Source organism: Rhinatrema bivittatum, chromosome 9, assembly GCF_901001135.1.
Source record: "Rhinatrema bivittatum chromosome 9, aRhiBiv1.1, whole genome shotgun sequence".
Lineage (NCBI taxonomy): Eukaryota > Metazoa > Chordata > Amphibia > Gymnophiona > Rhinatrematidae > Rhinatrema > Rhinatrema bivittatum.
Genome location: NC_042623.1, coordinates 92,971,349 through 92,998,101, shown reverse-complemented (window position 1 = coordinate 92,998,101; position 26,753 = coordinate 92,971,349). Strand labels below are relative to the sequence as shown.

Below are 26,753 nucleotides of genomic sequence, written 5' to 3'. Positions count from 1 at the left end.
CCAAGTTCTCTTACCCTGTTGATTGTAACTTTGACTCATTCCTACCTATTGTTTACCTTTCGTTTACTTGAATTGCTACCCCAGTTATATTCTTGTTTATTGTAAACCGATCCGATATGGTTATTTACTATGAAGGTCGGTATATAAAACTGTTAAATAAAATAAATAAATAACATGCCAAAGATCTTGAGTCACTCCCAGAAAAGATAGTTCCTTCCATTGCAGACCCACCCTGGAAGATTGTGGTACTGACAAAACAGGGTAGTACCCCTGAAATCTCTCCAAAGTGTAGTATTCTACAGGAGGAGCATTCCAAGTTTTTGAAGATAAAGGAAAAACATTGAAAGAGAGAGCCAATGCTATTCCCTGTTGATATTGCTCCTTCTGACATTGTTTCCATTATATTTGCAGTGGGGAAGGTGATGGAGACAACCTTGGAGCTCCATACAGTGAGAAATGCTTACAAGCATCTGAGGACTTTCTCTGAGACAGTTCCAGTGCCAGGCCAAGAAGATGATTATGACAACTAGATAGAACAGGCAATCCAGATGGTGCAAGGGTGGGACTGCTCTGATTTGGAAAAGAGGCAATATAAAAGTGAGAGCCTGAAAGGGTCCCACCTTAGAAATTTTGGGGGCTCTAAAAGCTGAGAACCTTCAAGACACAGCAACGGAGTACTTAGAAGTCCAGGAGAGCCCCTTTGGCAACACAGAGAGTAGACCTGACTTTATTTCTGGTACCAGAATACCTTCCAGAAGGAGAGGGGGGAAAACTTTTGGATTTACTGAGGTAGCTGGAGACCCTTTTCAGGAAAGTTGTCCGGAAAGAAGGAATTGCTTCATCCCAGATAGACTTATTCATGCTGGAGCAGTTGGTGTGAGAGGGGTCCTACATGCTGATAGGGTGATCATGCATCTGAGGTTATGAGAGATAAGGACTACTCCCCTGAGTTTCCTGCAGTTGTCGAGAGAGATCCAGAATGAGAGTGAACAGGAGACCTCAAGTCATCACCGTGAAAAATCCTGACCCCTCAGCCCAAACGTTGGCTTAGGTAAATGAAGTAGCTGACTGGGTTCAGCTGCAAAGGAGATGGCCTTCCTGAAGGCAGAATATACTCTTTCTCCCACACCAGTGAAGGAGCCTGTGGACAAGTTTATGGTGATGACAGCAAGTCCAAATGGAGGCCTGCAAGCAGTGGTTGAAAGCTTGTACCAGGAGACTGCATCTTTGAAGCAAGCTCTATTGTTAAGAAAGGGAGTAGAACTGCCTCCAGACTGGTTTACCTGACCCCCTCAGAGCATGAGAGAACCCCAGTGAGTTATGTGGAGGGACCCCATACTATTCCAAGGTGAATAGACTTATGTTTTGTTACTGTTATGGGGGAGAAGGACACTTACTGAGTGTATAAGCAAAGCAACCAACACTGACTGAATTTTCAAGAAGGCTCATCACTCAGTAAAAATGTTGCTAGCACTAAATTTTTTATTAGTTATCAAAAGGCCTGGATATAACTGCATGGAACAGCAGTTGCTACACTTAAGAGAAACAGAGAGGTAATCTGCTAGGCATGGCAGATTCTACCATGAGAAATTTGCTGGGCAAACTGAATGGACCATTTGGTCCTTTTCTGCTGTCATTACTATGTTACTATATATATGTTCTTGCCCTACACCAAGGGGTTCACCAGAGCAAGGTACCAAAGTGGACTAAGCCTGTCTTGCCACAGGGAAATACTGAGGGACCTTGTGAAGGTGCACTTGAGATCCTGTAAGTTAAACTGCTCCAGTGCAAGATCTGAGACAACCCATGCTGTTGCTTCAGTCATTCTGGAGGAACTGATTGGGCCCATTCCAGTGGTGTTCTGAAGGTAGAAGGATATCCAGTGAAGGCCTTTTTGGATAGTGGATCTCAGATTACCATTATTTTTTAATACTGGGATGAGGTTCATTTAAGGCATCTGCCTCTACACCCAGTCAAAGGCTTAGCCATTTGGGACCTAAGCTAGTCTTGCTACCCATTTCAAGGGTATATAGTAGTTGATGTGGAATTCTTCAAGAAGATGGGAATTCAAGAGATGATACCAGTGATGGCTCCAGTATGTCCTGAGACAAGAGGAAGGGACAACACTTCTGTCATTGGGACCAGTACAAGCTTGTTTGGGCGGTTGGCCAAAAAATACCAAGAGATAGTAGGGCAAAATTATGCCAGCATGTTGACTATCCATCCTCTGTCCACATATAGCTGAGCAGGTTATCACAATTTCAGAAAAGTGATGAAGATTTGGGACCCATGTAATATGCCTCCACATAGCCTGAGAAATTGAAGCCATCCTGAGAAATTGAAGCCACCCTACCTGTCAACATCCATCTTGAGCTTACCCCAGAGATGAGGAAATAACCAGTACTTTTTAATCTGTACATGCTCCCTTTTTGTCTCCTGTAACGTTTTATGAGTTATACAGATGATTTCCAGCTAGTGTTCTGTTGGATTCGTGGACCCTTGGGCCGATCGGAGCCAGAAGAGGAGCTGCTGTAGATGTTTGTAGCAGCGACCCCGACCGGGAGGCGGAGCTGACAGACTAGTGGCAGGCCGAAGGTGGAATTCTGGGAGCCCTATGCGACCAAGAGCTCTGACGAGGAAGGCGGTGATGAAGGCGCTGGCACTGTGCTGAGAGAACCTTCGCCCTGGAAGCCGATCCTCCCCCGAGAGGAGCTCGTAGGAGTTCGGCCGCTGGGACTTAGGAGATTCACCCTGGAAGCCGGAGTCCCCCCAGGAGGAGCCCGTAGGGACCCGGCCGCTGGGACTTAGGAGGGCCCACGGGGGCCTGGTCCGCTGCAGTCCAAGGTTGAGTGCCGAAGGGTCTTTGCTCGCCAGTCCGGAGTCAGGAACCGATGGATCACCGTCAGCCAGTCCGAGGTCAGAAGCCAGAGAATCCACGTAAGCCGGTCCGGGGTCGGAAGCCAGGGGGTCAACGGAAGCCGGTCCGAGGTCAGAAGCCAGAGGAAATCCAATTACCAGTCCGGGGTCAGAAGCCAAGAAGAAACGTATGCCAATCCGAGTCAGGAACCAAGTGGAAGACGAGACAGCACGAACGCAGCAACTGGAGACAGGAGCAAGCCTGGGAACCTCGTTGCAAGGCAGGGAATGGTTGCAGCGTCTGACGTCATCCAGGGCTGATTCAGGTTTTCCCGCGCTGGGCCCTTTAAGAGCAGGGCAGAGACGCGCGCGCGGGCCTAGGGGGGCGGAGCCAACCGCGGGGAACGTCAGCAGCGAGGCAGAGGCCGAGACGCGGTGCCCGAGGGCCCTGCAGGACCGGGAGAGCTGACCACGTGCTGGGGACGCTGCAGTCGGGGTCCCTGCAGCCCCGGGACGTGGGGAACCGGAACGGGGCTGCGGCGAGGTGAGCGGCGATCCCGGGGCCGTCCCGGGATCGCAACATGTTCCCTGTGTGGGAGACAGCAGAGAATACTTTTAAGTCTGTTCAGAGTGTATTAAATAGAGCGAAGGGATGGATGTATTCAAATAATTTATTAATGAATCTGACAAAGACAGAGATTCTTCATATTTCGAAAAGTTTGAGGAAAAGGTTTTCAACCCATTACTGGAGGCATTGACAGTTCCGATTAAGCTTGTGTTTAGGAAACTTGGAGTATGTATGGATTCTGATGTTACTTTTCGGGATCAGTTACGGGTGGTGTTACGGGCTGGATTTTTAAACTGCAAATTGAGACATTTGAAGTTTATTTTAGATAGGGGCAACTTTAGGGCTATGATTCAAGAGTTTATTTGCTCTACTTTGTACTATTGCAATGCCTTATATGCTGGTGTGCCTAAATGCTAGCTGAGGGCATTACCATTAGTCCTAAATGCAGCTGCCCTCTTGCCCTCTCAGGGATCATATCACCCCAGTATTGAAGTCCTTGCATTGGCATCCAGTTGGCCAAATAATTAAATTTAAAGTACTATCTTTGGCTTGTTGTGCAATCTATGGGGAAGGACAAGAGTATTTGAAGGCATAAGTAACCTGGTATCTTCCACCTCAGTTGTGTTCTGAGGGGGCTCAGTTGTTACCTACTTTCGGGAGTCACCAGAATTATATTATAGGAAACTAGGAATAGGGCATTCTCTTGTGTGACTCTATCCTTATGGAATGAACTCCCAGTGGAGATTCGGCATTTACAGGACTATAAGATTTTTCAAAAGCAAGGGAAGGCTTACTTATTCCTTGAAGCTTTGGGTTGATTTCCTATGGTTTTATTAGTTTTAATGTGCTGTTTGTCTTTTAATGTGTATGTAAACATGTAAGCCACCCAGAACAGATGCCTGGTAATTGGGAGGATTAGAAATTGCTGTAAATAAATAAACCTGTAGTGTTGGAGGCATAGCCAAATAATCATCTGCCTGGGGGATTGCTGGTGCAGCGAGGCATTCCATCAGCCTATGTCCTGAGCAGCAACCAGTTGCAAGTCTGGGTACGGATTGAATATAAGAAGGAGATCACCTTGCCAAGCACTCTGAGATTGCACAAGTATATAAAGTGGACATAATTACCTAAGGATGTCCCATACAGAAGGCACTTGTTATACCAATTACCGTTCAATTCTGGAGACTCACCATTTCCCCCTAATGAAAAAAGAGCTTAATACATCAACTATCATGCTAAGGTGCTTTCAACCCATGAGTGTGATGTGAGGTTGGCCAAAAGGGGTAGAGCACCCTAATCCCTTTCATGAGCCCCATCCTTTATGTGAAATATTATGACTACTGGCCCTAGGAGACAGAGAGTATGTCATAAAGAACCTACAAGAACTGCTGGATCTAGGAATTATTTAGGAGCCCATTGCCATACCCATAGTGATGGTTAGGAAGAATATTGGGTCTGTTTGGATGTTTATAAACCATAGGACTTTAAATAAGAGAGCTATTCCAGACCAGTGCATGTTATCCAGGATAGATGATGCAGTGTATTGCTTGACCAGGAACAAATGGCTCTCCATACTGGATCTGAGAAGTGGGTATTACCAGATACCCTGAAAGAAAGTGACAAGGGAAAAAAACAGCCTTCATCTGCCCACTGGGATTCTAGCAGTTCAAACATGTGCCCCAAGGGATAACATGAGTTCTGAGTACTTTCCAGAGGGTCGTGGAAAAGACTATAGGAGACACAGACCTCTTGGATTTATTGGTGTACCTGGATTACTTAATTTGTTTTTGGAAAGACATTAGAGGAACATTAGACAAGGTTGATTAACACTCTAGATACGTTGAAAACCCAAAGACTCAAGCTGTTCCTGGATAAATGCCAGTTCTGTCTACCTCAGTTGAAGTGTATGGGGCATATTATGTCAGAGAAAGGCATTGCTACTGACCGTTACTTAGAAAAGACCTACTGATCTGAAGTTCTGAGATCATTTTGGGGATTCTGTGGCTGCTACAGAAAGTGTATTCAAAACTACTCTGCGATTGTATGACTGTTGACAATCCTCACTATGGGCTACCCACCTGTGAGAAATGGAGAAAAGACCTGTACATCTGGAGTCAAGTATTTCAAGCCACCTGAACTCTTTGGCACTAGATAGACAAATGAATGTGAAGAAGTTTTTAAAAAGATATATTATTCTTCACATATTGTCATGTTGGCCTTCTTTGACATCTGATTGCACATGATGCTAGTCTGGATAGGTTGGGCTCATTCTTGCACCAAGAACATCCTAATGGTATTCAACCCTTTGCTTTTGCTAGACAAAAGTTGTTTGAGCCTGAAAAGTAACCAGCTCACAAAGTAGAAGTTTTAGCATTGAAGTGCACAGTGATAGACAAGTTCCATGACTACTCTATGGTGACAAGTTCAGTATGCACAGACAATAATCCATTTGACATATGAATTAACTACCACTAAACTCAATGCAATGAACAGAGATTGCTTGTAGCATCAACCACATATGACTTCAGCCTGAAATACCACCCTGGAAAAATTAACATTAATGCTGATCCTTTATTGCATAGGACCTATAGTGAAGAAACTTCTGATCCATGGGTACAAGAGCCAGAGCACAGAGTTAAGGCCTTGTGCCACACTACAGATAAGATGGAAGCTGTGGCCTGTTTGGGAGTGTCTGCCACTCCTCTATAGTGGCTTATACAAAATTTGCTAGTTTGAAGGGAAAAGGTTTGCCCTCCTTAAGGAAATCTGATCTACAGCAGGCCCAGAGAAATGACCCCAGCCTGTCTGCAGTCTGGAAGTCAAAGTAATATCATACTCCCACTATTTTAATGATGTTGAAGCAACCTGATGCGCCCTTTTACTTAGAATGGGAACAGTTGGTGACAAAGGATGATTTGCTACAGTAGATTATGCTGGATCCAGACTCCAGTGGAAAAAGACAACTAGTACTACCACAAACATTCCATGGATGGGTCTTGAAGAGCTTATATGATGACATAGGACACTTGGGGATTGAACATACTGCTGAGCTGGTAAAAGCCAGATTTTAATGGCCCAGGTTATCTGCAGATATAGATGCCTATGTAAAGACATGTGGGAAGTGTATCATGTAGAAGATTATGCCCACTAGAGCCTCACCCTTAACTAATGTCATCAGTAACCCTCAAAATCCATAACTTTCAATATGACGCCAAGGCCCTCTTCTCGTATGTTTCTGACCTCATCAAAACATCACCTCCCTCCATCTCAGAAAACGAAGCAAAATGCAAATGTGATGAACTTGCAGTCTTCTTCCAGGACAAAATCTCCAAGCTCCTGCTACGGTTCACTTCTTCCTCCCCACCCCCTAACACCAATCCCAATATATCTGGAGCCTCCTTTAACTCCTCCGAGTCCACATCCTCCCTCGAAATCGAAAGCCCCCTAAATAAAATGAAACCTTTCTCACACCCTTCCGACCCAATCCCCACAAAATTACTATTGACTCATACCAATTTAATTGCTAAACCCCTAGCCGAAATCATTAAATGCTCTCTCTCCCTCGGACATATCCCTAAAACCCTGAAACAAGTGATCCTCAAACCACTATTGAAGAAACCCAACCTGGACCCTGGAGACCTCACTAACTTTTGCCCGATTTCAAACCTCCCATTTATAGCAAAACTCTTGGAAAGGGTAGTAAACATCCAACTAACCGAGCTTTTAGGAAAACAAAATGTCCTTTACCCCTCCCAGTTTGGCTTCCGTAAATTCTTTAACACAGAAACACTCCTAATATCCCTCTCTACACCCTCATCAAAGGATTAGATAAGGGCCAATCATTCATCCTCGCATTATTAGACATCTCATCAGCATTCAACACTCTCAACCACAACATACTCCTAAATCATCTCACAGAAATTGGTATCTCAGGAACTGTCCACCACTGGTTTCAATCCTTCCTTAATGATAGACACTATAAAGGTAAGAATTGGTAATAAGGACTCCACCCCCCATAAACCTAACTCAGAGAGTCCCTCAAGGTTCATCCCTCTCCCCAACTCTTTTCAACATTTACCTCCTCCCCCTTTGCCAACTCCTATCTAACCTAGGCCTTACCCACTTTATCTATGTGGACGATGTCCAAATCCTCATTCCCATAACCAAATCTATCGCCAAATCAATCAAGACCTGGGACAACTGTCTTAACTCGATTAATCTTCTCCTTACCAGCCTCAATCTTGCCCTCAACCCAGCGAAAATGGAACTACTCATCTCCCCTGACCAAAACAATCCCTCCCCTCCCGACCCAGCCGCATCATCCACCCGCCAAGTAAAAGACCTAGGGGTCATTCTGGACAACCAGTTGAACCTAAAAAAATTCATTAACACCACCATAAAAGATGGCTTCTTTAAACTCCAAGTTCTAAAAAAAAATTAAAATCTCTCCTCCACTTCAACGATTTTCGCACAGTCTTCCAAGCCACACTATTCTCAAAAATCGACTATTGCAACTCTCTGCTCCTAGGCCTCCCTATGACTACCATTAAACCTCTCCAATTGCTCCAGAACACCATGGCCAGAATCCTTACTAATACCCGCAAAAAAGAGCACATTACCCCTATCCTCAAAGATCTCCACTGGCTCCCTATCCGCTTTAGGATAATCCACAAGAGCCTTACTATCATCCACAAGTCACTTTACAACCAACGCACTCATTGGCTAAATGATTCCTTACAATACCATACATCTAACAGACCCGTCAGATCCACATACAAAGGATCCTTCCACACACCATCTCCCAAGCTGTTCCACCTTACTTCTTCCAAAGAACGGGCCTTTTCCTTAGCAAGACCTACATTATGGAACTCCATGCCTCCAGATCTATGCCTGGAACACTGCACCCAAACCTTTATAAAACAAAAAAAACAAAAACCTAAAGACTTGGCTGTTTAAACAAGCCATCACATAGCCACACCCTTCATTACGATTCCCCTATTGCTATTACTAGTCCTCCACCGCCACTTCCTAGTTACTCCCCTTCTCCCTTTGCTTACTTAGGTACCATTTTTACCCTCACAATTGTACACAAACCATTGGACTATCAGTGGACTTCCTTTTGCCTCTCCAGTTAGTCTAATTATGTCCTAGCTAGTCACCACTTACCTGTTTACTACTTTAATCTCAATTTAATCTGACTCCTCCTACTCACAAGTTTTTTCCCCCTGTTCATTGTAACTTTACCTCTTTTTCCATGTTAAGTTACCCGAGTTTCTTGTAAACCGATGTGATATATTATATGAATGTCGGTATAGAAAAGTTTTTAAATAAATAAAATAAATAAATCAGTATAAGCCCTCTTGATTTGGTCTGTATTGAGTTTCTGTATTCAAAAAATGACAGCCACAATATTGGTAATATATTGGTAGTCACAGATCTCATTACTAGGTACGTTAGGCATTCCCCATCAAAGACCAACATGCATCTACTATGGAAAAGATAGTGTTGGAGAGCTACTTTGTCCATTTATGGATTCCCAAATCCTATCCATACTGATCAAGGATATAATTTTCAGAGCCACCTAATTAAGGAGCTGTTCCAAGTCTGTGATATCAAAAAGTTATATACCACACCATATCATCCTGAAGGAGAGTCTCAGTCTAAGAGATTTAATTGAACCTTGTTGAACATGCTGGAAATTCTAGACCTCAATCAGAAACAATAGAGGCAGCATGTGAACTAACTGGTTTATACATATAATTGTATAAAGAATGAGCTAACATATACTCACCATATTACTTCATGTTTGGAAGGCAGGCTTGGCTGCCAGTAGACACATGCTTTGGAGTGAATCCAGATGGAAACTGCAGGAAACCACTTGAAGTATATTGAAAATCTAAAGAAGCAATTGAATGTCGCTTACCAGGCAGTGGCCAAAGATGTGGGAAACCAAAATGCCAGTAATAAAATATGATGGGATAGCCTCATGCCCAGGCCCAAGCCACGGAACCAAACTGGTGTCCTACCTGTAAGCATGAGGGTTGGAACATGCTATTCGAAAGATATGCCATCTCTGAACATTCTCAGTCAGAAGTGGAGCATTCAAAAGACATTCCAAGGAGGAAGAATGCAGATTCAGTTGAGCTGGTGTGGCTGTTCATGCAAGCCCCTCCATGTGTGATGTGATCTGATGTGCCCCACCCTTGGGCAGGAAAGGATGTTGATAACTCCCCTCTTGTACCAATTACACTACCACTTTTTATATCACCCTGGCTGCCTGTATGTCTCATCCATGAAATTCATATGATTGAACTAATAATACCCCCAGTATTATCAACACCCAACCGACTGGTAGGACTAGGAGATGGAGAAAATGGTAGAATAAATTATTAAGGCCTGAGCAGTTTTCCCCTTAAAAAGAAAAGCTCAGTACAGTAAAGCTTATCTTATAATTATTTGTCCTGAATACAAGAATATGCAGGGGGGAGACCTAATATAATTCTGCCTGATGCTAGAATTTCACAGGTCTTTTTTTTAATATGCTTTTACAATTCATTGCATATATGGGAAAACATTGACAATCATGTACATCCCAGGTACAATGGGCACATTTCATTTAACCACAGACTTATAAACCCATCTGTGACACTAAACAAGGGTCACAGATCTCACAGTAAAAGGTTGTTTGCTCCAAATACTCTTATGCCATCATAGACGTACATACTTGTTTGAACATCTGGCCCTTTGATCTAGGTTATCTTCTATATTTAAAAATATCAGTTCGCTTACTAGATAGGAGCAATAATCTATTTTAGCTCTCTGAGTAGAGGCCACTTATTCCAATGACATTCAGTCAGACTCTCATTATATTAAACTTCTGACCTTATTTTAATAGTTATATCTAAATCATGCACAAGAGCAGCTTCTTCTATAAACTCTTGCAAAAGTATCTGTATAAGCTCTAGCATTCTCCTTTGATGTGGTTGGTCACCTTTTTCAGAACATTTCAGCTTACTGTAGAACTTTAAGCTTTATTTATTCTTATAGCAATCTCTTAAAGTTAATCTCTTAATTACTCATTTTGAGCTTACCTAATATGTCAGCAATCAAGGCATTACCCGTATTATATTCCAGCAGACAACACGCAACTAAACATAGACCAGAACAGGTCAAATGGAGACTTGACCTAAGAAAATTCCACAGAAGGATGCCCAATTTGAAAAGGAAATGGGTGGAGAGTCGTATACATGATGAGGTGCCCTTAATGCGCCCAGTGAAGGTGCTAATGTTGATAACTTAGTACGTAGTACTAATAAATATTGGGAAGAAAATGAACAACTCATGATGCCCTACTGCAAGTAGATTCCCAAGATATGGTGATTGCTATAAAAAGGACTCTGGGCTTTACATAATCTACTCATTATATATGTAACAGTTCTTCTTATTAGCTGGGATTTAAACCATATTAGGTTGGTTTAATTAACCTCATGTCTCTATTTACAGGTGTGTGAGGTCATGCCCCCATTTGAATGGGGAGAGATGTGCCAGGGTTCTATGATTTGGGTCCATATCCCTCTGAGCTTACATTGTGTTGGCATCCTACAATGGGAAAATGTTTAAGACTGAACTGATAAAAACTATGTTTCAGAGTTTCCAAAGGGACTTTAACCACTGCCAAAACCATTAGTTTCCCTGAGCTGCAAGAAGAGAGGTACCAAAGAATCAGTTTGTTATTTAGACACAGGATATACTTGTTTCTGCATGAAGTTTATGCCTCGGCTGCAGAACCAACATGATTAACCTGACAACTTACAGAGAGTGGAGACCATCTGACCCTAGTGCAGGAGGGGAAAACTTTTTTTTTTTTTTTTTTTTACCTGAAGCCATATTACTGGCCAAGGGGTCCCCTTAGAACTCCTTGAGCTTTGGACCCCTTAAAGCTTGCTCTTTTCCTCTCTCTATCTCTTTCACATATTCTCACTCACATGGCTCTTTCACTCTTTGTCTCACAGATGCATGTTGTCTCCCTCTTAAACATGCTGTCTCCCTCTCACACATGTCCTTCCCTCTCTCACACAGTTCTCTACCTTTCTCTCTTGTACATTCTCTCACATACGCTCTCTCCCTCTCTCTCACCCATAAACCTCTCTCACACTCACTTTTGTCAGAGTCATAAAGGGGTTTAATGAGACTTTCCAAGATAATTTTACTCTATATTCATTTTTCCCTTCCCCTCAGACCTTTCCCAATGACATGACACATGTCAGCTCTATTTTACAATCCCCTACCTCCTCAGTATATTTCTGAATGTTTTCATGGTATGCATCAACCACAGCAGATATATGAATCAGACCTCACAGTGTTCAGAAGCCTTCAGTCTATAATGACATTGCACATAGTAGTGTACACTACCAAAGTAATTTGATGCACTGCCTTGTTTTCCTGTATGTGTCAACCAGACTGTCAGATAGCATTAATTGTACTTTATACATTTTACCTTTCATTGAGAAGTTGGAGCCAGTAGTCTGTTGGAGAAAGGTTTATTTGCAGATGGGCCCTTGGTGTGTGAAGGCTGGGCTTGCTGTTTTTTTGCTTCTCTTCTTGCAGCAGCCCTGAGTTCCTTTTGATGACCGTACAGGAGGCCTAACCTGGGGAGACAAAAGCAACAGTTCTGCCCTTGCTGCTGGGAGCTGTGGAATTGCTCCTCCTCCGCAGCAACAGGAGCATGTCATCCAGGAATCAAACACACTGTCTGCGTCCTCCAGCAGCCTGCCTGATGCATAGACTGACATAATCAACAATGGCCTACCTCACACATATCAGCTCATCATTACGAGCCATCGCTGATAATGTTGGGGTGTTTGGGCAGGCTGCTGGAGAATGACAGCGGAATGGATCATATAGGGAATGCATGGGAGGTAGGTGGGCTAGAAGGACAGGAGAAACAGGCCGGTTTTAACCTGTAGACTGTAATTTTAATGCCCTCTTCTGCCCTAGTGAGCCTGATAGGGTCATTTATCAAAATGCATTAAGGCATTTTTGCATGCGATAGCACCATATCGTATGATGCAATGCAAATCTGAAAAAGAGGAGTTAGCTACACCTTTTTGAGTAGCATTATGCCGTGCGATAGCCTGATTGCATTTTGTGATGTGCTCTCCAATGCCTGTTTTAGTACTTTTGAGGCTCCTGGAGCACCAGCCAGGCTATGAGAGAGAAAACTAACCATGATGCCCTCACCCTAGATAGGTATGTGTATCTCTTATGGGAGGCCCACCTAATAACTCGAGGTGAGGTTTAGGTATTAGTGTAGGGGTTAGGGGCCACTTTGACATTCAAAGTGAGATGTACAAACAGAACAGTGCTCTCTTGTGAAGATGTGATGACCCTCGGAGTGAGGAAACTCACTCCAAGATGAGATTTGTGCAATGTTGTCTCAACCTAGCTTGATGGACTCTACCTGGGTGACATCAACCTAGGTTGAGAGAACATTGCACAAATCTCATCTTGGAGTGAGTTTCCTCACTCCGAGGGTCATCAAATCTTCACAATAGAGCACAGTTCTGTTTGTACATCTCACTTTGAATGTCAAAGTGACCCCTAACCCCTACACGAATACCTAAACCTCACCTCGAGTTTCTAGGTGAGTCTCCCATAGAGATATAAATATCTATCTAGGGTGAGGGCATTATGGCTAGTGGCTCTCACTCTCTCTCTCTCTCCCCTGATATTTAGTGTATTTTGATAAATCCAGGCCTGTGAGAGCTGGCCCAGCAACCAGGAAGGAAAAAGAGAGACTGTTGCACCTATCGGGAATGAAACCAGGGTTTGTTTTACTGCCTGAGTATTTTTTGGGGGGAAAGGATCACAGCTGAGTAGAGGAAGGAGAGAGACCAGAGCTTTTCCCTTGACTGAAAAGAATGCAGCTTGGAACCCGAGAGTAGTGTGCCTAGATAGGGAGACACCAAAGTACATCGGAAACCAGGAGATCGGTTGTTGGATTCCCCGGCCGGGAGGAATTGAGATAAGTGAAACAAGATTTTGTAAGTGATATTTTAGAAGAGGCAGTGTCAGTCAACCCCAGTATGAAGAAACACATAAAAGAAAAAAAATTAGACTCCTCGGTGATTATAGTGCAACAGCATTGCTGACTTTCTGAGCCTGTTAGAGGCAAGTCTGGGTGATCAGGAGACTGCAGGGAGAAACTGAATTTGTCTGCCTTTCTACCAATCCTACCAAAGATAAATATCATACCAGTCCACAGCACTCCCTGGATTGCGTACCATTTCCTTTTGTTATGGTACAGAAAGGGACCAAATATTATTGGCACATATAGTGGCCAAGGACAGTACGGTATGCTAACTTTCTGGGGACCCAATGTTTTATATATGGGGTTACATATGGGGTTTTATATCTATCTATATCTATATCTATCTATATCTATCTATATGTGTGTGTGTGTGTGTGTGTGTGTGTGTGTGTATGATCTGAGAATTAGTTAACTGTTCTCCCTATAGTTTTTAGTGTTAAGTTCTGTCAGAGACTACCATCTGCAGTGAAATCATTTTATGCTACTGTGTCTTAATGCTGTTTCATGTTTTATTGCTACCCTTGATTCAGTCTACTCAATTCCTAGTTTTAGTTATGCAGTATAAATAAGTCATAAGACTTTTGCTCTGTGTGTATTGCTTATTCTGGAATAATCCTCGTTGTGGAAAAGAGTGTGTTAAGTGTCTATTGGATGTGGGAGCTGATGTAAAATTTGAACATGGTTCCCAGCTATCCCTTTTGCTGTTTGGTTATCCATAACCCCCATTCAGTTCCCTTCCATTACTGAGGCAAGTGAAGTTTTCTTCTGTTTCCGCATACCCTCTCCCTTGGCAGCAGTTCATTTGTATAATCTGAGGGAGGCGCTACACTTGAATTGTATTACAAATGTGGCATGGATCGATAGCTCAAGACTGAAGCAGCAGAGGAAACTGGTTGCCCTATTTGAAAGGGTGAAAGAGAAAGGAAAGAGGTATAAGATGGAGAAATAAAAGGAGGAAATGGGTCTGGAGTGAGGGAGGAGGAGTAAAAGTTGTGATGCAAAGAGGGAAGGGAGAAAAGGAGGCAGGAGGGAGAGAATGCTGTTTCAAGGGAGATCTTTGACTGTAGAGGATCTGCGCGTTTCATCTAGTTACTGTACATTCTTTCAGAGGCATCTCATTCATTGAACACTTAGCTTTTGGGGTATTACTGTTTACTTTTTTAGGAGAGGCTTGTAAAAATGCAAATATTTAAGAAACAATTTGCCCACATTAAACTTTATGTGCAATACACGTAATGTGATTTATGAGATGTTAATGTGTCCATGAGATGGTGTAGGACACATTTACGTTTTGACAGCCAACTTAAATTCATTGTGCTCTTACTCAGAATGTACATGCTACATCTTTTATTCCTGAGAATTAGTTATTTGTGGGAAAATAAGAAAACAGAGAAGATATGGGCTAATGCTGAGTAGAGATGGTCAACTCCGCTTAGCACTGTAATGTGGATAATAAATATTGTAATAAATAAACTCAAAACCCCCAAACAAGTCTGGTTTTCAGTATAGTTTGAATACATATTTGTGAGATATATTTGTCCTAAAAGAAATTAATTTGCATATTTTGATTACCATAAAAACTAAATCTGTTTGTGAGCCTTGGAGACATATTTTAGCTATCCTAGGGCTAGAAGATGGTTATCAAGACTCAGAACAGCTCCTGGGATTTGAGTGTTAAAATTCTAGTCTGTTGCTGACTCTGTAGCAAGTTACTTAATTTCTTAGTGCCTCACTTACCTACAGTAACCAGCATTGGGTAATTCTGATTATGCTATTATTTATTTCTCCATTCTAAATGATATCAGGCATCCAGAATGGGTCCTGGATCCAGAAACAGATACCCAAATATTGCTGAAGTGATAAGCTGCAGTGTTTCCTGTTTGAATAAAAGGCAGTTTATGCTGTATTAAAAAAAAAATCTCTTTCCTGTTAGTGAGGGAAAACTGTTTTCTTTGTTTTCCAGATCTTTAATTTGAAAGCTCATTTATATATAATAATAGAAAGTGTATGTCTTAAACACTAATCCTTCTGAGAGGGTTTGGTTTTTTTTTCCCCCTTTTTTGGAACCAAGCTAAAGAGCCTTGCCTATATTGTGTTCTTGGTAGGAATGGTTGAAAAAATGTAAGAATTTCTAAAAGATGTGTTAAATAACATATAATGTTGAATAGAGCAAAATGAGCTTTTTAAGGACATGCTATCATTTCTTATAATTAGCATACTTCTCCAGATTGCAAGTTTGTATGATTTAATTTTGGTTGTTCCAATTTATTTTCAGCACATTTTTTAGCAGTTTTTGAGTCCTAATTTGCACTATTAATATAGGAGAAAATAATATATATTAAATATATTACCTAAGCCTTCTGCTGTTTCTGCATGTTTGTTTTCTAATGTTCTACATAAGGTGGGCCTAAATATAGCTTCTGCAAATTTCATGCATCTGTTCTACATTTTTTCAACTGCCTGTATTGATAATCTTCCTAAAACACAGTGCCATTTTTTCAAAGAGTTATACAATTTTTTAGAATAAATATACCCTTATTAATACCAGAGGAATGTAGTTAAAAACAATTTTAAAAATGTCTGCTTATACCATAATATAAAAAAAAAAAAGACTGGTACCGCAGTTGGCCTAGCTGGATTCCTTGACTGATGTTATGCTTGAGTTTATGGTGTCATAAAGTTTCACTGGCCAATCAGCATGAGCACTGGTTGGCCACTCACACTGATTGGCTGAGAGGTGGAATTGCTAATATTAACACAGGCTTGGACTAGCACTTACTTTCAACTGACCCTTTCTCTCCATCTCTCAGCAGAGACATGCAGAAGTGCACACACACACACACACACAGACACACACACACACATACACAACATCCTTATATCCAAGTTGAAATTTTTTTGAGTACTGTTGTACCATTCATTTCAAATAGCAAATGAATAATACCACTTCTCAGTTAAAGAAAAATTCAAAACCATAACTCGCACAACTCTTTTATAGTTGAGTATTCACATTCTCTGTATATAATCTCACCAAGTGGGAAAAATGGAGAATATTGTATTTTTATACAAATTATGCAATTCCTTTTCTGAAGAACTTTCATTCATGCAAAGAAGGGGTATTTCTACTAGTACACCATAACAAAACTTCAAGACTTGTCTCAGTTCTGTCTTTTTTGATCTAAATGCATCTTTATTCCTAAGAATAATAAATTTTGCCTACTTAGGTTCGGTAAATACTGAAGATTTTCTATCTTTCTTTGGCAGTCTGTAGAGCCTCTGCATGAAAATAAAACAAAGCTTCTTTTTTTTTTTTGCTTTAGAAAAATGTGACAAAGAAAACATATCTCTAGAGGAGATAGAGACCATGCAGTCTTCCGGAAACCAAAGTATGCACGACCAGTCCATCTGGGGACATTGCACTAATGGTGACCTCATCAAAAGTAAGTATTTCCAGAACAAATTGCTGTCCTTCAGACTTGCTTTGCTAATGTAATCAAGGTACTGACTCTGACAGCATTATGCATGTGTCAAATGCAATAGATTTTGCAACTGTAATGTATGTCAGAATTTCTTCTTTGGAATGATTCCTGTCTGCTTCAATCAGCAAAAGGGTTGCAACCAACATAAGGAAAGTGTATTTGGGGGGAATTTTGTTTTATTGTAGCGTAACATTGTGTTAAGGAACTCCTATGACAATTTATCATCTTTTGAGACTTAATGTTATCTGGTGTGATATATTTTTCCTGTAAGATTTAGCAGGGCAAGCAGGTGTAGCAGACACGTTTGTTTCAGTGTGCAACCTTTTTATGTTCTGTCACCTCCGGTTTCTCGGTAGGTTATGCACTTAAGTGGCAGAGAAGGCAAGGCTCAGAACTGTTTTCTGTAGAATAAGGTCTTGCTTTTATTTACACTGTAAGGAACAACATTCTTCAAGTTTCTTTGATAGGAATATAAAGTTAATGCTAAATCTAGAAATGGGCATGCAGTTCAAAGCAGGTATCTGTTAGCAGGTAGCAGTTTTCAATAAGTGCTAGATTCATGACAACTTTTCTCCTATTCTGATCCTAATTTACAGAGAAAGTAACTTTAAAACGATTATGTGAGCTTCCATATACATGTGTATGGGCACGATAGTGCTTATATGCTGGAATTTTAAATGATGCATGCAGTTGCATGTGTATGATTAAAATACTCCTATCGCGCGTATGTGTGCTCCTAATTTTAAGAGGTTACTAGAGTAAACATATTTTGCATATTTTCCTTAGGACTTTGTTGGCTTTAATAGGCGCAGGGAAATGGATTATAAAACATGCTTGCATGAAGGACATTCCCAGTTTTACCATAGTCCACCTGCTTGCCCAGTCTGGCTTGATGCCATCTAAACCCCTCTGGTTCTTCAGCCTGCATTCCCTCCAGTTGACCCAGACCCCTCACCCAGTCGTTACAGGCCTAAACAGAGATATAGGTTGACTTACACCTCATTAAGAGCAGAAGTAAACATGCGTGGCTAACAGCTTGCAAATTTATGTGTGGAAATTTTGGCTCCACTCCAGAACACCCCTGACATGCACCAACTCAATTTTAAAGAGTTTTAAAAAATGCTTTTTTTTTAAAACTCTTGCACATGCATATAACACGCATAAGCCTGGATTTTAAAAGCCCTGCCGCGTAAATTTCGGGGGTTATGTGCATGGCTGGTGCACATTTTCTAAAGGGCCTGGCCATGAACATAACCGCCCATACACGTGAAATGCCGGGCCTAAATAAAGGGGCGGCCAGGGTTATGATCTGGGAGGGGTGGGGCAGGGGGCAGGCTGAGACAGTGCCATTAGACGTCCCGGGGAAGCACATGCCGGCAGCCAGCCAGCGCACGGAAGATATTTCTGCTCCAGAGGAGCAGTAAGTATGGAAACTAAAAAATAGGGGATAGTTAGGTTTAGGTTAGGGGTCGGAGTGGAGAGGGGAAAAGGTAGGAAGGGTAGGGTTAGGGAAGTTTCCTCCCAGTCCGCTCCTTAATTGGAGTGGTCTGGGATGGAACTGGTCTAGACCCGATTGCGTCTCCCAGCATACTTAATAAAATCCCACCTCCCCAGCCCCACGCGAATCGCAGGCCGCCCACACAGGCACACGTGGCTGTTAAAATCCGGCGCATATGTATGTGCGAATATCGCATTTTATAACATATTCGTGTGGTGACCCGCGCATGTTATAAAATCTGCACGTCCATCGAGCCCATAATTTGCAGCTTTTAAAGTTCATGTTGCTCATGCGTGGCCCATATACTCGTGCATAAGGGCCTTTTAGCGTGCGCACCACTTTTAAAATTCACCCCTAAGATTTATACCATAGACACAGAATGTGAAAAATAGCCTTAGTAAATCAGGGCCCTAGCACTAAAATAATAAAGAATATATTGTTGTTTAGGTGTAGGGAAGTCCTTCCTTTTTTTTTTTTTTTTTTAACTTATGCTCATTGGTATTTATTTGCTCAAATATTTTATGCCTCTAGGGCAAGCCCTATTGGGAAAATGCTAAATAGCAACTGCCTTAAAAATAGGAAGGTACTATTTTTCAATAAAAAAAAAATTCCAACATGATTTACAAGAAGGGGTTCTGAACATGCAGGAATAAGTATCATGTCATAGACTTGCCGTTGCCCTCCTTTCTGAGCCCATATATACTTACAAACACCTATTCATAGAAATATTTGAATCTGGAAGCCTTCAGATGTAAATTTATTTACTTCTATTCGAGGTAGACATAAATCTGGGCTGGAACACTGTCACTGTCATGCTGCTCCCATTACTTCATATGGGAGTGATTTTGACATGTTAAACCTTTTTTGCTTGAGGAAAAAATTGTAAAACTAGTTGCAACAAGCCCTCTTCTTTTTATTCTATCAGATAACGCCCCTTAAAAATGTTCACAGACTTCCCTTATTTTTAAATGTTAAAAGTTTATCTGGCAAAAGATGTTTAAAAATGACAAGCATCAACTTTTCCTAATAAGGATTGTGGTGTTTGACCTATATTAACATTTACATTAGCCTATATAATAATCATATTCTCAGCCTACTTGTATTTTCATTCACAGTTTTATTCCATCTTATTCACTGATCGGAGAAAGTTCTTCTTTACTCAACGCACAATTAAACTCTGGAATTTGTTACCAGAGGATGTGGTTAGTGCAGTTAGTATAGCTGTGTTTAAAAAAGGATTGGATAAGTTCTTGGAGGAGAAGTCCATTACCTGCTATTAAGTTCACTTAGAGAATAGCCACTGACATTAGCAATGGTAACATGGAATAGACTTAGTTTTTGGGTACTTGCCAGGTTCTTATGGCCTGGATTGGCCACTGTTGGAAACAGGATGCTGGGCTTGATGGACCCTTGGTCTGACCCAGTATGGCATTTTCTTATGTTCTTATGTTCTTATGACATCACGCACAGTGCTGAATTTAAAAACAGGGCGCCCATAGGCAATAAGGAAGAGGCAGTACTTTCCCTGGGTCCTCTCAATAAGTCATCGGAGGTGTGAGGAGATCTTTCTCCCCCACCCCCAAAATAGCGTTACATATGCCCGCAACAGCAAATCCAAGAAACGTCAGCACGGGCCTGCAACCCCTCATGTGCAGACAGGCCTGTGGTGCCCTGCCCATTTACATGGTAACAAGAAGCCTGTGCGGGATTATATGGCAGGGCACTGCAGGGCCTGTGCTGAAGTTTCTCAATGGAGTTGTTGTTGCTCCAGGGCTGGGCTGCTCTACAGGGCAAGTGGGAAAGCAGTGACAGTAGTCCCGGATAAAGACATGGCAGCAAGAGCTGCATTCTAGTGCCTATGTAAACTTAGGCATAGGCAGTTGCCCACATTGCCTATGCCTAAATCTGAGTCAGATCTCATGTGCTCATGCTTACATCCCACACATGTGATGTTATTTTATACAGATTCATTTGCTGAAAGATGCAGTACTCTTTTGAAGGACTGTGAAGTTACAGGACTTTACTGATACTGAAAGCCCATACAGAACTAGAGTATTGCCTATCTGGTGAGCAGGCGATGTACAAGGGAACATACATATAAATTAAAATAAAACATACAAATAAACTAAAATAATGTGACATAAAATATGCAAAGTACAAAATAACAATGAATTAAAATAAAATGTGTTATAAAGCAAATTAAAATAATAAAACAAAAAAATAGGCTGACTTAAACAGAAAGGTATTTAAAAGCTCTCTCAAACTTTTGACTGAGTCACACCGACGTAGTTTCATTGGTAAAGAATTCCAGAAGACTGGACCAGCAATTGAAAAGGAGTGTTCCTGAGTAATATGTAAATGTGCGACTCTGGGGTATAGAACATCTATTAGGCCCCACTGAGAGGAATGCAAATCTTTTGAGGGTTGGTAAAATTTTAAAATAGCATTAGCCCATGGACAGGATTGATCAGAAACCAGTTTGAAAATTGTCATAGTAGTTTTATATTTAATTCTTTCACCAATCGAGAGCCAATGTAACTTAATCAAAATTGGGGTGATGTGATCAAATCATTTCAAACTGTTGATTAAGCGAGTTGAACAAGGAGTTTAACAAAAGCTGTAATGGTCGTAGTGTTGAATGCGGAAGGCACTGCAATAGATGCCACAATGGCACCAGATATCGCATGTCTTTATGTATCTCATTTTGAGGCCATTTACATATATTTCTCACTTTTGGCCCCTCTGCCTGACCTGGCTTTGTTACATAGATGATGTTTTTGTCATCTGGTTAGGCTCTGAAATTCAGTTTTTATATTCATAATCTGGCTAAATGCATGCAATGTCCATCTGCAATTTTCTTTTTTTTATTCATCATTCTCAGATTTCCTTCTTAGACATGGCTGTTTATAAACATCATACTTCTTTTTCCATTAAGATTTTTCACAAACCTACGGATAGAAACATCTTGTTGAACTATTCAAGTTGTCACTCACATAATCTATGCAACAACATTCCCACCGGACAGTTTTTTCGGTTACACCGCCTAATCAGTACAAAAGCTGAATTTCTAAAATAAACCTCTACTATGTACCATAATTTTTTGCAATGTGGCTACCCCTCCAAAATTGTCAAAAGAGCCTTGAAACATGCTCTACACATAAATCGTGAACTATTCTTTACCAAGCCATCTGCTCCTTCTGAAGAAATCTTTACATGTGTATTGCCTTACACCCCTGCCAGTCGTAACATTTGCTCTGTCAATCGTAGATATTGGCAAAATCTTTCCCCTTACCCCCTGTTTGACAAACTGCTCTGGTTTGCTTTCCAGTAGAGTTGCAATCTCCGTGATTTATTAATTTCTTCTGAATACACCTCACCTCAGACTGTTTTAACATCACACACTGGCCACAATCCCTGTGGCCACTGTAAAGCTTGTGTTTATTTCCTTTGTACCTGTAATTTCATCAGTCCCCTCACTGGTATCTCCTATTCCCTTCACTTTTCATCGGATTGTTCAACTCATAGAGTCATCTACGCAGTTCTTTGCCCATGCCTTTTAATATATGTAGGTAAGAACTCCCATGCTGTGCACATTTGCATTTATCAGCATTCGTACAACACACGAGAATGCCCCCTTGACCTTGCCCCCTTGACCTCGCACTGGTCTGAAAAACAAAATTCCCTTTCTCAGCTTTGTTTTTGCGTCCCAGAACTTGTTGCTCCGCCGTCACAAGGTGGCAACTTTTCTTGTTTACTTTCCTGACATGAACAAAGGTGGATACATCGTCTCATCTCAGTGTCTCCTACAAGCTTAAATTTGTCTATTGAATGGCCAAACCTTTTTTGAATTGTTGGATGTGTTTTCCTTAAGTTGTCTCTTCTGTCTTGAGCACTTAATACCTTTCTCAACCATCTCTACATCCTCTTCATCTACCTGCCTGCTTTAAATTTTGTTGTATCGCAGACTGGTTGCATTGTCTTTTCCATGACTCAGTATCTAGAATGTAAATCACAAGCAGATTGTGAGAAATTGCAGGAAGACCTTGTGAGGCTGGAAAATTGGGCATCAAAATGGCAGATGAAATTTAATGTGGACAAGTGCAAGGTGATGCATATAGGGAAAAATAACCCATGAAATCATTGGTTCAGTGTGCTGCGGCAGTCAAAAAAGCAAACAGAATGTTGGCAATTATTAGAAAGGGAATGGTGAATAAAACGGAAAATGTCATTATGACTCTGTATCGCTCCATGGTGAGACCACACTTTGAATACTGTGTACAATTCTGGTCGCCGCATCTCAAAAAATATATAATTGAGATGGAGAAGGTACAGAGAAGGGCAACCAAAATGATAAAAGGGAATGGAACAACTCCCCTATGAGGAAAGACTAAAGAGGTTAGGACTTTTCAGCTTGGAGAAGAGACAGCTGAGGCGGGATATGATAGGTCTAAAATGGGTAGATGTGAATTGGTTTTTTACTCTTTCGGAGAATAGAAAGACTAGGGGGTAGTACATGAAGTTAGCATGTGTTACGTTTAAAACTAATCGGAGAAAGTTCTTTTTCACTCAACACACAATTAAACTCTGGAATTTGTTGCCAGAAGATGTGGTTAGTGCAGTTAGTGTAGCTGGGTTTAAAAAAGGATTGGATAAGTTCTTGGAGGAGAAGTCCATTACCTGCTATTAATTAAGTTGACAGATAATAACCACCGCTATTACTAGCAACGGTAACATGGAATAGACTTAGTTTTTGGGTACTTGCCAGGTTCTTATGGCCTGGATTGGCCACTGTTGGAAACAGGATGCTGGGCTTGATGGACCCTTGGTCTGACCCAGTATGCCATGTTCTTATGTACCCTCTTTTGCTTGCTCCTTATATTTACATTCATATTGATATATATTTTTATCAAAACTTCTGTTTGCCTCTTTTATGCCTGTTTAAATTGAATTTAAACTTCTGGTTTAGTGCCAATTTTATCCTTTATTTATTGAAATGTTTTTCTTTTGCTACATTTGTTATGCTTATGTTCACTGAGGCTACCGCAACAGCGAGTACTTCACCGATTTAATCCTTGTTTTAAATCCTTAATTTTGCCCTGTACATTATGTTTCCGTTGTTCAATTTGACATTGTTATCCTTTTCTGTAATTATATTATGGGATATTACCTCGTTGATTACATTGTTGTTTTGGCACGTTTTCCGTGTATTTAAATTCCGGTGCCGGAACTTCTGCCTTCGATGTTTAAAGCCGCTATGTTCTTGGGTAAGTATGGACTCTGATAAACTTATCACTTTCTATTTTGTGCCATTTTTGAGTCCACTTTATAATGCTATTTGCAAATGTTGTTTTCTTTATAGCCTAGAGGTCCCTCCCAATGCAGATTGGCGAAACATGATTCTGTGTTGTGGGACTATGTCAAGCTTTTGTCTTTAACCTGCAGTGTCATCCCTTGCTTTAAATAAAACTGAAAATCTCTTGCAGGTCTTGACTGTTGTGGACTTTGAACTTTTTGATTACCCTTCTTCTTGTCTTGTGAATGCGGAAGGCCAACATAAAGTCTATTACAGTAGTTAGTAATTGGAAATATTGAAGCTTATAGTATGGTATGATATTCCGGAGCGTGTAGTAGTTTCCTTAGACCTGAGATAACATGCATCCTAAAGAATCCTTTTCTAATTACTTGAGTGACTTGAAGTTGAAATGGGAAGGTGCTGTCTTTGACTTGACTTTTCACTTGGACAATTCAAAATTTCAAATTAAGTTAGCATGTGGCACATTTAAAACTAATTGGAGAAAGTTCTTTTTCACTCAACGCACAATTAAACCCTGGAATTTGTTGCCAGGGGATGTGGTTAGTGCAGTTAGTGTAGCTGGGTTTAAAAAAGGATTGGATAAGTTCTTGGAGGAGAAGACCATTACCTGCTATTAATTAAGTTGACTTAGAAAATAGCCACTGCTATTATTAGCATCAATAACATGGGATAGACTTAGGGGCAGATTTTCAAAGGCCTGGCGGCGTGCGTAAAGCCCCGGGACATGTGTAAGTCCCGGGGCTTGAAAAAAGGGGCGGGGCGTCGGCGGGGACAGCGGCCTCCACACGGCCGCTGTGCCGGGAGATAACAGTATGGGGTTTTTTTTGGAGGGGGGCTGGGGGGTGGGACAGGGAGGGGAAGGTGGGGTGGGGAAAAGGAAAGTTCCCTATGAGGCTGCTCGGAGGGAATGGGGAAAGCCAGCTGGTCTCCCCGAGGGCTCAGCGCACGCAAGGTGCAAAGGTCGCTCCCGGACCCCCGCTGGACTTTTGGCAAGTCTTGTGGGGATCAGGAGGCCCCCCCAAGCTGGCCAAAAGTCCCTGGGGGTCCAGCGGGGGTCCGGGAGCGATCTCCTGCACTCGTGCCGTCGGGTGCCAGGAACCAAAATGGTGCCGATAGCCTTGCCCTTACTATGTCACAGGGGCTACCGGTGCCATTGGTCAGCCCCTGTCACATGGTAGGAGCACAAGATGGCGCCGGCCATCCAGTGCTCCTACCATGTGACAGGATCCGGCCAATGGCACGGATACCCTGTCACAAGGTAAGGGCAAAGGACGGCCCGGAGCAGAAGATCGCGGGAGATCGCTCCCGGGACCCCCACTGGACCACCAGGTACCTGTAAAAAGGTTTTGGGGGGGGGTCGGGAGTGTGGGGGGAAGCTAAGGGGTTACTTTTAAAGGGTCGGGTGGGTTTTTTTGTTTATCGGCTGGGCAGCCGATAAACAAAACGCGATCGGGCCCGATGGGAAAAAACCCACATGTGAATCTGAACCGGAATCCGAACCGATTCTGGTTCCGATTCACATCTCTAATATTAAGTAAGGGGTCTGTCTGTAATGTGCATGTATGACAGAGGTTCAGTATTTTGACTAGTGTGTAGTTTCTCTGAAGGGATTTGTAGCAGTGTGGCTTGTTCTATTTGCCCAGTAGGTGGTGTATTACTGTTTTAGGTCATGATGTGTCACACACAGGCTCTCACACTGTGTGTGTGAGAGCATTGGCATGTATATAAGAGAGGGAGTGTGTGAAAAAGAAGAAATGTTTTAGTATGTGTGTGTGATTGAGCCCTATTTCCCCCAATCTATGATAATCTGAGAGTGATTACAAGTCAAAAGGTCCCAGGTATGGAAAACAGGAGATGTTTTAATCCTTATTAGCTTTAATTATAGGGTGTAATTTGATGTTTCTATTGTTTTGAAATATTTAATTGTTTTTTGGGGGAAATAGAACATTTTTAAATTAATGGATGTTTTATTTATCAGATGATCAGATGTTTTGAAATATTTTACTGATGTTTGGGAAATATTAGAACAGATTTATGGAGGTTTTTAAAATTATTGGATGTTCAGCTGTGTTGATATTCTTTTTATTAGCATGCCTTTAATATTATGAATGATGTTTTATATCTTGATTTTATTGCTTGATGTTTTGCGAGGAATGATCATGTTTGTTTTTTCATTGTTGCACTGCCTAATAAAGTCGGGTTTGTGTTTTCCAGTACAGTTTTTGTTGGCTCGTTTCTGTTTTGTGTTTGGTGAGGGTATGTCTGTATTTTAAAGGTCCATTTCTTGTGCAACTTGAATTCTTGATGTGAAAATTATGGTACTTAGCTTCACTGGCTTTTACAGTATTATGGTCTTCTCTTCCTCATTTCTGTTTTCAGCTGGTTTGCTCTTTGTTAATATCATTTGCATGCTGAAAATGGTTTTGAATGTTCTTGCAGAAAATATTTTTTCATTCACATATTTTATTGTAACTGCTGTTAGTAGATTAGGTGATTATTTTAAGGGATGGACTTAGCTAAGTTTCCCCTCTAAGAATTGGGTTACTGAAAGCATAAAATTGATAGGCTTTTTACATTAAAGAAAGTAGTGCTCAAAAGGTAATGTAGGAGGATGGACTGTGTTCCAGGGCACCTGACAGCAGCAAATTTCTGTTGCACCACCAACTTCAGCAGTCACTCTATGCCCCTGATACAGAGGCATTTTGATATTCTCTGTTTTATTCTCCATTCCTTTCTTAATAAACCCTAGAATTCTATTTGCTTTGGCTGCTGCTGCACACTGAGCAGAAGATTTCAACGTATTTTCAACAGTGATGCCTAGATCCTTTTTCTGAGAGGTGACTCTTAATGTGGAACCTTGCATTGTGTAGTCATAATTTGTAGAGATGTGCTTTGACCTCGGAGGGAACAGAGGAAAACTGCGCGGCTCGGCGCGCACAAGGGGGTGT

The 26,753-nt window shown here is 41.5% G+C and overlaps 1 protein-coding gene across 7 annotated transcripts in view; it reads left to right on the top strand.

Moving 5' to 3' along the window:
• MDFIC (MyoD family inhibitor domain containing) overlaps positions 1–26,753 on the top strand; it is a 325,718-nt gene that overhangs the window by 118,782 nt on the left and 180,183 nt on the right. For all 7 annotated transcript variants that reach the window (XM_029615987.1, XM_029615986.1, XM_029615984.1 and 4 more), the window contains one exon: positions 16,835–16,954. In XM_029615987.1, coding sequence (XP_029471847.1) covers positions 16,835–16,954 — 120 coding nt within the window. The remainder of the gene's footprint in view (positions 1–16,834; positions 16,955–26,753) is intronic.